Below are 13,057 nucleotides of genomic sequence, written 5' to 3' on the forward strand. Positions count from 1 at the left end.
CAGTTCCACCCATTAGGAGAATTGCTTTTCCTTCCCCCGCTGCTGTCTGAGCGAGTTTGTTTTGTGTTTTAAGTATCATCGAGGGTGTTTTTATCTCCCTGGGGGTTGTGTTCAGTACAAGATGTTTCTAGGTGGTGGGGGCGGCGGGCTGGGGGTGGGGAGAAGCAGGGCTGGAGCTTGAACAGATGGGCAGCAAAACCAGGCATCTACGCCAGCCAGCCACATTGTCATAGAATCATGGAGCTGCAGAGTTGGAAGGGACTCCAAAGGGTCATTTAGCCCAACCCACTGCAATGCAGGAATCGCAGCTTAAAAATCCCTCACAAAATGACCAATTTATGTTCAAAAGCCTCCAAGGAAGGAGAGTCCACCACCTTCCTAGGGAGTCTGTTCCACTGTTGAGCAGCTCCTAACCCTCAGAAAGTCAGAACCTCCTTTCTTGTCCTTTGAATCCGTTGGTTTGGGTCTTACCCTCTGGAGCAGCAGAAAACAATTTCCCCTTTCTCCTCCATTTTGAGGAGAGAGGGGTGGGATCCAATCTGCATCAGTGCCTTATCCATCCTGAATTGTGCCTTGAATCGTGGACACGTATTTGAACTGCTGAGAGCTTTGATTTTAAAGGAATAAGCATCTAGTCGTCGTCTTTGCTTGTGATGCAGTTTAGAAAACGGGTGGAAATCAAGTGGGTTGTGGGAACACATTTGAGAGAGAGAGAATGAGGGAATAGGATGGGGGGAAATGAGGCATTGAAGGAAGGGCACCTGAGGAACTTGGAGAAGTGACAGAGCATCTACTGTGCATGTAGAAGGCCCTAGGTTCGATCCCTAAGATATCCAGGTAGGGCTGGGAAGGATTCCAGTTTGAAACCTGCAGGGCTGCTGCCAGTCAGTGCAGACAACACTGAGCTAGCTGGACCAGTGGTTTGGCTCAGGATAAGGCAGAGCTTCCTATGAGGTGTCTGCAAATTGGATTTGTGTGTGCCTGGTTGAGGGACTGGCTTTGCGCTTGAGGAAGCCAGGGTTGAATTTTTCTAGCAGTGAACCATTAGGATGACTTTGTCAGCTTCGGTTTGTTTTGCTATTTTGCAGACTGAGGAAAGAGGAGCATGTACAGGCAGCACAGTCCTCTAGGAAGGAGCCCTGCCTTCCCTAGAGCTCTTCCAGATGACTGGCTTATTGAGTTCCTGATGCATTCGTAGAAAACTTACATGGAGGCTCAGAGTTGCCTCCAGTTTTACTGAGCGTTTCTGCTGATTTGATTGCAGGAAGGTTATCAGAGCATTTATTCCAATTTGTTCATGGGGTATTATTTATTTATCTATTTTATTTATTGAATTTATATCCCACCCCCAAGAAACTCAGAGTGGCAGACAGATAGGCAATTTAAAAACAAAGCAGGAACGTTCTAAAACAGAATAAAGCATTCCAGCAACAATTACAGTTAAAAACATCTAAAAGCAGTTTCAGTTAGAAAAGAATTACAATTACCTTCAAAAGCATTTTTTTTAAGTGAAAAATGTAAAGGTTAAGAAAAATAAACCAAGAAGCAATTACAAGTACAGTGGTCCCTCGGTTTACAAACTTAATCCGTTCCGGAAGTCCATTCTTAAACCGAAACCATTCTTAAACCGAGGCGTGCTTTCCCTAATGAAGCCTCCCACCACTGGTTCCCTTCCGCCGTTCAGATTCCATTCTTAGATCGATGTAAAGTTCGCAAACTGGGACACTACTTCCGGTTTTGTGGAATTTGTAAACCGAAGTGTTCATAAATAGGACTGTTCTTAAACTGAGGTACCACCGTAAAGACATTATACCATCCAGTGATTTTGAGGTTGACAGGAACAGTGTTCTTCAGCTGCCACCAAATTTCTGAGTAAACTGGAATGTTTTCAAACTCCTCTTGAAAGTGAATAATGATGGAGACAGATGTGCATCACTAGGGAGGGCATTCTGCAACCCAGGAACCACTACTGAAAAGGCCCTGTTGCTGGTCAGGAAAAACCAGGCAGCCCCGGGTGTCAGCACCCCAATAGCCTCACCTGCTGATAGTAGTTTAATGAGTATTCTTCCTGATTTGCTCATAGGGTGTTTTGACACCTTTCCTAATGAACCGTACTGCCACAGATCATGTGCAGCAGCCGCTGACTTGACATGAATTGTTCCCACTAAAGTCACATTCACACCCTACATTGAAAACACGGGTGCACAGTCTCTTCTTCACCCAAAGAATCCTGGGAGTTGCAGTTTTTTAAGGGTACCAAGAATTGTTAGGAAGCCCCTAATTTGCCTCCTAGAGCTACAATTTCTAGAGTGGTTTAACAATCAATCCTTCTTTGCAGGGAACTCTGGGATTTGTAGCTCATGGAAAGGAATTGAGGAAGGAGCACCTAACAACTCTACACCCTTAACAAACTACAGCTCCCAGAATTCTTTAAGTCAAGTTATGGCTGTTGAAAGTGGTATCATAGTGCTTTAAATGTGTCCTGTGATTGTGGCCAAGTTCTCCCCAGAATAGTTAAAATTCCAATTGAAAGTGATTCATTCTAGAAAATGCAATATTTTTGTCTTAGAATATCAGAACTACTTACACAGGTTGTTTTTTAATGCAGAATTTAGGATAAAAAATAGGCTTTGCAGATTCCTGGATGGACAGAGCACCCACCCCACTGTGTTTATGTGCCATTAAAAGTTCTCATGTGGTCATCTTGGCACAGAAAATTTATCTCTTGTGCCTCTTTAAATATTTTCAGCTGCTTCCTAGATTTTGTAATTTAAAAGTGGATAAGTGAGTTATATTAACATGCTCATGTGCTTCTTATTGAACATGATTTGGATCATGTTACCATGTTAGGATGGTGCATTTTCTGCATGCAAAATTGGCATTTTAATGCTGCTTACCCGCTGGAGCTGATGGGCTGGGCTGACACCTGAGCTGTGACTCACAATGTTCTTATTATTATTTCTGTTGTTATTATTACAATTGTCAGTCACTTTATGCAGAGGAAAACATTTCAAAAAGGCTTGCCCAGATAAAATACAATAAATAAAAGCAGTTTAAAACCAGAACACTGGCCTCTTCCAGTTCCTAATTTGACACTCTTGACTGCTACTGGCCTGCCTTGCATGTTTGTTGTAAAGTTTTGTTTTGGCATCATGTCCATGATAAGCGTTGCAGCTTCGCATTCCCCTACAGCTGTAGTCTGTCCCTTAACTAGGAACCTCAGAACGTAGGAAGCTGGCTCATACCAAGTAAAACAACTGACCCATCTCGCTCAGTACTGTCTACACCAGGGGTCCCCAAACTACGGTCTGCGGGCTGGATCCGGCCCACCAGGCTCATAAATCCGCTCCGCCAGCCGAACTCTGTGATGGGTTTACCTCAGCGCGTGTAGACCGTCCTTTTTAAGATTAAGATCGCTGGATTTACCTCAGTGTGTGGCGAGGCTTCCGATTGGCTGCAGGAAGCTCCGTCCCCGCGCGGCGAGGCTTCCTGCAGCCAATTGGAAGCCACCCGCTCAGCCTCCTGGCAAGGAGGAATTCTGGCAAGAGGAATCTAAGGGGAAAGGATTTTCCTCTGGAGCACATGAGAACTTTTGGACTTTACCCAGGTGGGTTGGGTGCTGCTATCACCATGTACAAGTCAGTTAAGTATGGGGCAAGGCAGAAGAAAAGGCTGATGTGAGAGAGGAGCAATGTCCAGCTGGTATGCTACCTGCTAGAGCTGGCTTATCAGCAGAGGCGTACCTACGCTCCCTTTTGCCCTTGGCAAGGAGATGTATCGGTCCCTTGCATCCTTGCCAGAGGAGCTGAGCCAGAATGTTGTTGTTGATGTTTAGTCGTTTAGTTGTGTCTGACTCCTCGTGACCCCATGGACCAGAGCATGCCAGGCACTCCTGTCTTCCACTGACTCCCGCAGTTTGGTCAAACTCATGCTGGTAGCTTCCAGAACACTGACCAACCATCTCGTCCTCTGTCGTCCCCTTCTCCTTGTGCCCTCCATCTTTCCCAACTTCAGGGTCTTTTCCAGGGAGTCTTCTCTTCTCATGAGGTGGCCAAAGTACTGGAGCCTCAGCTTTAGGATCTGTCCTTCCAGTGAGCACTCAGGGCTGATTTCCTTAAGAATGGATAGGTTTGATCTTCTTGCAGTCCATAGGACTCTCAAGAGCCTCCTCCAGCACCATAATTCAAAAGCATCAATTCTTCGGCAATCAGCCTTCTTTATGGTCCAGCTCTCACTTCCATACATCACTACTGGGAAAACCATAGCTTTAACTATACGGACCTTTGTTGGCAAGGTGATGTCTCTGCTTTTTAAGATCCAGAATAGAGAGGTGCAGTTTTTGCGCTCCTGTGGGTCTGTGCCTTTTACTGGGACCAGCCCCTGGGTACACCCCTGCTTTTTAGGCAACGTAAAAGGGAAGGATTGGTCTCATTGGTTCCCAGAGGTGGGAGCTGGGGGCAGAAAGAGCTCATTGACCTGTTCAAGTCCCACAAGCTCTTCCTTCCCATTCATTCACTGTTTTTCCTAGGCATCCGAAATGTGAATGTGAACATGTTACCCTATTCCAGGGCTCAAACTCACCTTCTATGTCTGTGGCTTCTTTTGTCTGGCCCCTTCCTTTTTACTACTGACCCCTCCTGGGTGTGTCTTGAACCCTCATCCAGGAGGGCTGCATATGGTCTTTGCAGGCATTCTGCTCAGATAGCTATGTAGTAAGAGGCCTTATGCTGAGATATGCTCCTTTCCTTAAGAATGCTGTGCTACAGAACTGTGGCTGTGAACAGATAAGGGCATTTGAACCCCTTCCTGAAGAGGTTGGCAGAATGAGGTGGTGCAGGGGTGTGTACTAGGATTCCACCCCTGTGGTCATGAGTTCAATTGGATCTCTGGACTTCCAGTGGTGCAGTCCAGTTGGTGGTTTTCAAGGAGAATTGGGGGTGGGTGTATTCCATTTTTAGTTTCTGCATTTTCTCATCTCCCTGGGCTACATACATATCATGCAGCAGCATATCTACCCCCCCACCAGCGCATAACTGGTATGTAGAATTACTCTCTAAAAGCTCTCTATAGCTAATAGCAGCTTTTAGAATTGAAATACTTATAAGTTTATGTTGATTAAAATCATTCTTCATTTTAAATATTGTATTATTTTTTCCTGGTTTGTTTGTTTTTTTGCACTACAAATAAAACATATGCAGTGTGCATAGGAATTTGTTCATTTTTTCTCTCTTCAAATTATACTCTGGCCCCCAACAGTGTCTGAGGGACAGTGAACCGGCCCCCTGTTTAAAAAGTTTGGGGACCCCTGGTCTACACTGACTGGCAGTGGCTCTCCAGGATTTCCGACAGCAGTCTCTCCCAGCCCTACTTGCAGAGGCTGGGGAATGAACCTGGGACCTTCTGCGTCCAAAGCACACACACTGCCTCTGAGCTATGACTCATCCCCAAGAGCCAACTGGCAGGCCCCTTAATGTTCAATTGCTCTTAAAAGTCTCTGTTGATGAATTGATGCTTGTGCTGGTAACACTTTGCCTTTTTTCTATGCTTTACTACCTTTCTGGACTTCATCCTGGTGGTAGTTTTAGTTCGTGGAACTCCCTCCCATCAGATGTCAAGGAAATAAACAACTACAGTGGTACCTTGGTTCTCGAACTTAATCCTTTCTGGGAGTCCGTTCGACTCCCGAAATGGTTCAAAAACCAAGGTGCTTCTTCTGATTGGTTGCAAGAGCTTCCTGCACTCAATCGGAAGCTGTGTCGGATGTTTGGCTTCAGAAAAACGTTCACAAACCGGAACACTTACTTCTGGGTTTGCGGTGTTCGGGAGCTGATTTGTTTGGGAGCCAAGCCGTTCGAATACCAAGGTACCACTGTGTCTGACTTTTGAAAAAATCTGAAGGCAGCCCTGTTTAGGGAAGTTTTTAATGTTTGATGTTTTATTGTGTTTTTAATATTCTGTTGGGAGCCTCCCAGAGTGGCTGGGGAGGCCCGGCCAGATGGGTGGGGTATAACTAATAAATTGTTGTTGTTTTATTGTACTTTTTTCTAAATGTTACAGCATTCATTCATTCATTCATTCATTTATCATGATTCCATTATAACAGAAAGGATGTTGTTGTTGGTGGTGTTGAGAGGCTTTCCCTGCCACCGCTATTCCTCCCTTTGCAAGCTACCTCTTCCTTTTTCCATTCTGTTGAAATAACAGCCCCGCTAGTTTTCATCATAGCCCCAATTCCTTTTGCAAGAGTAACGGCTCCATATTGAAGTCATGGATGTGTCATGTGGACTAGAATCCTCGTTAGCCTTCTGATTCTCACTCATAAGCAGTGCTGCAGTTCTGTAGAAGCACATGATGTGTCCCTGGATGCAGAAGCCAGCTTCCTGATAATCTGCACTTTTATTTATTTTAAAAGCAAACTTGTAGTACTCACAACGGCGGTGAAAATAAACTTGAAAGAAGAGTAGGCAATGCCTGCCAAATTCCTAGAACTTATATGTGTGTGTGCAACCTCCTTATTCTTGTGATTGTTGTTTGTTTCAAAGTGTTTTAAATATTGAATTTCAAATAGCTGTAAGTTGCCCCCGGGACCTTAGGGTGAAGGGATGGGTAAAAAAATATCAAATAAAACAGTGATATAATGTTGTGAGTTGTGGGGGGGTGCGGTTAGCCTGCATGATGTCTGAATCCATTGCAATTCTTGGGGTGCTGACTCCAGCAAGGATTCAAACATAATGGAGGATTCTGTCGTTGAACTAGCCAGCCGAGCTTGTTCCTGGGTTAATCGCCTAAGCATGGTTGTGTTAGTATAACCAAGGAAGTGGCTTTGTTCCAGAGGGCAAATGGGTGGGTCCCCTCCCTCACCTGGCTAGTGGTAAAGGTAAAGGGACCCCTGACCATTAGGTCAAGTCATGGCCGACTCTGGGGTTGCGGCGCTCATCTCGATTTATTGGCCGAGGGAGCCGGCGTACAGCTTCCGGGTCATGTGGCCAGCATGACTCTGGCAAACCAGAGCAGCTCACGGAAACAGCGTTTACCTTCCTGCCGGAGTGGTACCTATTTATGTACTTGCACTTTGACGTGCTTTTGAACTGCTAAGTTGGCAGGAGCAGGGACCGAGCAATGGGAGTTCACCCCGTTGCAGGGATTCAAACCACTGACCTTCTGATTGGCAAGTCCTAGGCTCTGTGGTTTAACCCACAGCTCCACCCGCGTCCCCTGGCTGGTGGTAAGAGGGACAAAAGCCAGAGTTGAGTGTGTGAGAGGGAGAGCTGGGCTAGAAGCAGGCAGAGCCAGAGAGTGAGAGCCATGCCTGATTTCTGTTGCAATCCAGGGCTGTGACTGTGGGAGAAGCAAGACCTTCTGGGGAGTTAATGCTGTGAGCCCCTCCATTATATGCTCAGGTTGTATATACCGTATTTTTCGCTCCATAGGACGCACTTTTTCCCCTCCAAAAATGAAGGGGAAATGTGCGTGCGTCCTATGGGGCAAATGCAGGCTTTCGCTGAAGCCTGGAGAGCGAGAGGCATCGGTGCGCACCGACCCCTCTCGCTCTCCAGGCTTCAGGAAGCTATCCGCAAGCCTTGCAAGCCCGGTGGGAGTTCCCGCGGGCTCACAAGGCTTGCAGGCAGCAGCCTGCAGCCCCGGCGAGTGTCCGCAAGCCTTGCGCGCCCGGCAGGAGGTCCCGCCGAGTGCGCGAGGCTTGGGGCGGCAGCTTGTCGCCCGAAGCACGGGGAGCCCTCCGGAGGGTGCCCCGTGCTTCTTGCAGGTGTGTACAAGGCTTGGGGCGGCAGCCGCGGCGGGGGGGGGGAATAATTTTTTTTATTCATTTCCCCCCCCAAAAAACGAGGTGCGTCCTATGGGCCGGTGCGCCCTATAGAACGAAAAATACGGTAAGTGGAAACACCAGATAACATGAAGACACCACAGACTCCACAAACCTCATTCCCTGGTGCTCCCTGAAATCTCACACGGCTCAGAGATTGCGTAGAGCTGTGCAAAAACTATATGATACACTGTACTATTGGGAGATCGATTATAGACTACTCAGGCGCTTCTGCCACCTGATTTTGATCTACCTTCTGTCCACCAATTGTTCTAGAAACTCTATCTGATGGTTATCAGAATTGCAATATAAATACACATATTATTTTTTTTTAAAAAAGCTTGATGGTTATAAAATCCAGTTTTTACATGTAAACATTTTTTTTTAAAGGATGCAGCATCAAGTCTGGATGCACCAGCCCTTTTGCAGGGCTAAGCAAAGCAAGCAAACAAATAACATCAGTTTTCTAGGTATTGCACCAAACGTTTTAAAACAAGATCACCTGGGAGTCTTCCCTCTCCTGGAGATAAAGAGTTGTAAGCACTCAAGCGCGTTGAAAAGTGCTATTGAAATTTGAAAGGCTGGTAAGAGGATGAAAACACACTTCCGCTCATCCTGCCGCCCATTCAAATGCCTCTTAACTCTTAGTCTTCGTGGCACACTCTGCTACCCTTGGGGAGGAGGAAGCACTAGGAGGGGAAAAAGATCTGCGTGCACTCACAGTTTCCGGCTGTTCTGTGGAACAGAGGAAACATCCTTCCATATACTGAGCCATGCCATTACTACATCTAATTCAGTTTTGTCTGCACTGATGGTCAGCGGATTTGCAGGGTTCTAGGCAGGGGGTACCCCCTACCTGGAGATGCCAGGGACTGAGTAAGTGACCTTCTGCATGCAGTGTAAAAATAAAGTAAGATTCTAGACCTCCTAGCTGAATAAGGGCTATATTAAATAAGAAAGTAGGAAGTTGCCTTATATATAAAGGTAAAGGTAAAGGGACCCCTGACCATTAGGTCCAGTCCTGACCGACTCTGGAGTTGCGGCGCTCATCTCGCTTTATTGGCCGAGGGAGCCGGTGTACAGCTTCCGGGTCATGTGGCCAGCATGACTAAGCCGCTTTTGGTGAACCAGAGCAGCGCACGGAAACAGCGTTTACCTTCCCGCCGGAGTGGTACCTATTTATCTACTTGCACTTTTGATGTGCTTTCGAACTGCTAGGTTGGCAGGAGCAGGGACCGAGCAACGGGAGCTCACCGCGTTGCGGGGATTCGAACGGCCGACCTTCTGAACAGCAAGTCCTAGGCTCTGTGGTTTAAGCCACAGCGCCACCCGTGTCCCCTTTAGCTCAATATACAGCTTTAGCTTCCCCAAAACAATCCTGATAACTGTAGCTTGTTCAAGGTGCTGAGGGTTAGTAGGAGACCCCTTAGTCCCCTCACTGACCTGCAAATCTCAGAGTGGTTTAGCATTTAATCCCTCTTCCCTCTGGGAATTGTAGTCCTGTGAGGGGTCTCTTAACCACTCCCAGCACACTTAACAAACTGCACCTCTCAGGATTAACTGTGGTATCCCAGTGCATACACTCCAATGTCCCGCTGATGAAAGTCAGGACACGACTCGGCCCCTCAACACGCTTAAAACCCCGCCAACGTCTCCCTGCCCCTTCTCAGTGACACCCCCCCTTTCCCACTGGACACCTCAACAAAGGCCATGCTCTGGCGGGTGCCAGTTGTTCCACCCCAGAGTGTGGAAGCCAGAACAGGACACCCCTGGATCCAATCAGAAGCAGAGATGGGTTCTGTAATTCCAGGATATCCCACTCAAATCGGGACGGTTGAGAGTGGCATGAGAGTGCTTTATAGTGTACGTGGGAAGTAAGATTCAGCACTCAAAGCATTGAGAATGGTCCTCCCTTCAAGGCTAGAGATAGGAGGATGAGGGGAAGCGAATTTCAGTTCTGGGGAGACCAGATCTCCGCCTGGTCTCTGTGCTGTGAGAGGGATAGCTCTCTGTTACAATTACTGTTGGGTTTACTAAAGGGTTTAATTACTGCTGTTGGCTTGGAAATGGTCATTCAGTGCCTTAACTGCCGCCAGGCTCTGTGCAGCAGCAAACCAGAGTGAGAAGGAGATTTCGCTCTGTCAATTTCTGTTTTCTTTAATGGCTTCTAATGGAACAGAGTAATAATACTATCTAAAATAGCAATGTAGTAGAAGGAGTAATGAACAACAGTAGATTGGAATGACAAGAAGGGAGATTCTGACTAATCCTTCTGACAGTAAGAGCCATTTGACAGTGGAACGGATTCCTTTGGAAGGTGATGGACTGTCCTTTAAATAGAGGCTGGATGGCATTTTAGGCAATTGGGCTAGATGACCCTTGGGGCCATCTCTTCCAAGTCTGATTGTGTGTTTATAGAAAGATGGGTTATATTTGTGACATTTTGAAATAATAGCATTCAACCTTACGGTTCCTTTGCTTTACCAAAATCATGCATTAAATAATAATAATAATAATAATAATAATAATAATAATAGATAAGCTGCCATTTTGCAGATACAGAGAACTCTTTCTTATGGTCCCTCTGGCAAAGCAAGAGAGTGGCAAGGATGTTTGGAGCCAATGGGGTGGCAGGTGGAAAGGGTGCCCTCCACCCACTGACCCACTGGCCGTGAAACCCTGTGTGGCACTGAACCTCCTCCATTATTCATGCCGCACAAACATGCCCTGCTTTTTGGCAGGCTGCGCATGTTTCCCTTAAGTGGCTGTCAGTATTTCCAGCAGCGAAGGGGGGTGGGTGGGAGGAATATGTTCCTGCATTATTTATAAATGAGATTAAAAGAAAGAAAGAAAAAACCCATCATCACAAAGTGCTGAAGATTACACCTTCTGGCAGCCTCACAGCTTTGGCGAGATCCTCCTTGCTCTCGCTGGCGCTGCAGTTGTATGTCTTTGGTCCTGCTTTATTGCAGCCTTAGCCGTCCCAGGGGGCTCCAGATGTTTGGGACTACAACTCCCATCAGCCCCAGCCAACATGTTAGATGGGAGTTGTAGTCCAAAACATCTGGAGGGCCCCAGGTTGACCAAGGCTGTTGTTGCCTCTGCTGGGCTCTGTTCAGATGGAAGTACTTTGCAGGTCGGGACAGCGGCATCCTGCAGTGGATCTGATAACATTGCTCGAACCAGACTCCGACTGAGCGCAGGCAGAGAGCACGATAGCAGGAAATGATAAAGCACAGGAAGTGTCAGGGGCCTGACTTATTTTGCCATACAGGAAAAATGGACCCTTTCCTTGCTAACTGTAGTTTGCAAGAAAGTCCTTCTGCACACAGCGCGTGGTTAAACTGTGGAACTTGCTTCCGCAGGAGCCAGTCGTGGCCCCTGATGTGGATGGGTTTAAAAGAGGATTGAACAAATTCATGGAGGGAGAGGGCTGCTGGCGGCTATTAGTCACAATGGCTATGCTCTGCCACCCCCGTCACAGGCAGCAATGCTTCTGAATCCCAGTTCCTGGAAACCACAGGAGGGGAGAGGGCTCTCCTAACTGAATCCTGTTTGTGGTTGGCTACTGTGAGAACAGGATGCTGGACTAGATGGGCCCTCTTTGGCCTGATCCAGCAGGCTCTTCTGGTGTTCTCATGAACATCATGCACACCAGTGTTTTGCACCCTGGTTGCATGCACACTGCGGTCTCTTTGCTCCCTAGTTTCCCATCCTCCTCCTCCTTCCTGCCAACAACTTTAAGTCACTCCTGTCCTCAGGGCCTGTGTGTTTCCTCCCCCTAAACCCACCTCCCATTTTTCTCATTGGCCCTTTTTTCCTGAGGAACTTTCCTCAGTTTCTTGACTACCTACCCTTTAAGGCCCTTTTCCTATGCAGCTTTCAAGCCCTCACTCTTCCATCCCACTGCAAAAGCATATCCCGCCCCACGCCGCTGCAGGCCTGGGGGCTTTGGATGAAATAAACTAGCCTTTTTGTTCTCATTGTCACAGAAGCTGCATTGTTTTGTAACTGTCTGTGTACCACTCAGAAGTTAGAATATTTGTGGGCATTCTGTGACACTGCAGCTGCTCGGCCAATGCAGGCCGAGAGCCGGAAAGCTGAATGGGGAAAGTACCGGAAATCAGAGGGCCCAAAGGAAAGGGGACAGGTGCAGTCTTCCAGGGAGGGCATTCTGTGAACAGGGAACCACCACCAAGAAGTCCCTGTCATGGATCACATCCAGCGGCGTCACCAACAGGTCTCCCCTCCCAACTGTAGGGGCCTGAAATGATCTTGGGAGAGGTGAGCTTTCAGTTGAATATTGTTCCTCCTTTTCCTCCCCCACAACAAAATAATAATCCTCTGTTCAGGTTTTCTCCATCGTTGTTTTTGGCTCCATCATCAACGAGGGTTACGTGAATGATGGCAGCAGTCCGGTGCTACGCTGTGTCTACAACAACAACGATGACGCCTGCAACTATGGAATCGCCATTGGCCTCATTGCCTTCTTAGCCTGCAGTTTCTTCTTGGTAGTGGACCTCTACTTCCAGCAGATCAGCAGCGTGAAGGACAGGAAACGTGTTGTCCTCTTTGACCTTGGCTTCTCAGGTAGGACCTGTGGGGTGGGATTTGCTGAGGACAGTCTTCCCCAATCTGAGCCCCTCCTCCAGATGTCTTGGAGTACAACTCGCAGCAGTCCCCACCCAACACGGCCATTTTGGACTGCATCTCCTATCAGCACTTGCCAGCCCAGTGGTTGATTGCTTATTTTTTATTACTTATTACTTGATTCCTTATTCCTTTATTTGATATATATATCCCTCCTTGCTCCAAGGAGCTGAAAGCAGTGTACATTTTATACTTGCTTGCATTGCAATTTTGCCTAAAACTCACCTCTTTTGCAAAGCAGTTTCCCTTACTCTAATGCATTTCTGCATGTTATCTTCTCTAAAATAAGCATTTTGACGCGTGTTTTCCCCTAGTATTTGACTCTTTGTGCCCATCTCGTGGCTAGAGAACTGTATTGCAACTGAAATGGATGGATCCCACTCGCTGTCTTGGCTTCCTCTTTAGCCGCGTGCAACCTCTCCCTGCCAGAGGGGTTGCGCATGGCTATCCCTGAAGCCTTTGGAGCACAGCGCAAGTTCCCGCTGCGCTCCTCAGGCTTTGGGTTCCTTTTGCTGAAGCCAGGAGAACAAGACTCTCCTGGCTTCAGTGAAAGGAACCTGAAGCCTCCAGAACGCAGCAGGAACT

At 47.3% G+C, this 13,057-nt stretch overlaps 1 protein-coding gene across 2 annotated transcripts in view; it reads left to right on the forward strand.

Moving 5' to 3' along the window:
• Nucleotides 1-13,057, forward strand: part of SYNGR3 (synaptogyrin 3) — a 37,022-nt gene that overhangs the window by 10,687 nt on the left and 13,278 nt on the right. For both annotated transcript variants that reach the window (XM_080981749.1, XM_080981750.1), the window contains exon 2: nucleotides 12,175-12,412. In XM_080981749.1, the coding sequence (XP_080837875.1) occupies nucleotides 12,175-12,412 (238 nt within the window). The remainder of the gene's footprint in view (nucleotides 1-12,174; nucleotides 12,413-13,057) is intronic.

This window comes from Podarcis pityusensis (genome assembly GCF_964106645.2).
Source record: "Podarcis pityusensis genome assembly, chromosome: 14".
In the NCBI taxonomy this organism is placed as follows: Eukaryota; Metazoa; Chordata; class Lepidosauria; order Squamata; family Lacertidae; genus Podarcis; species Podarcis pityusensis.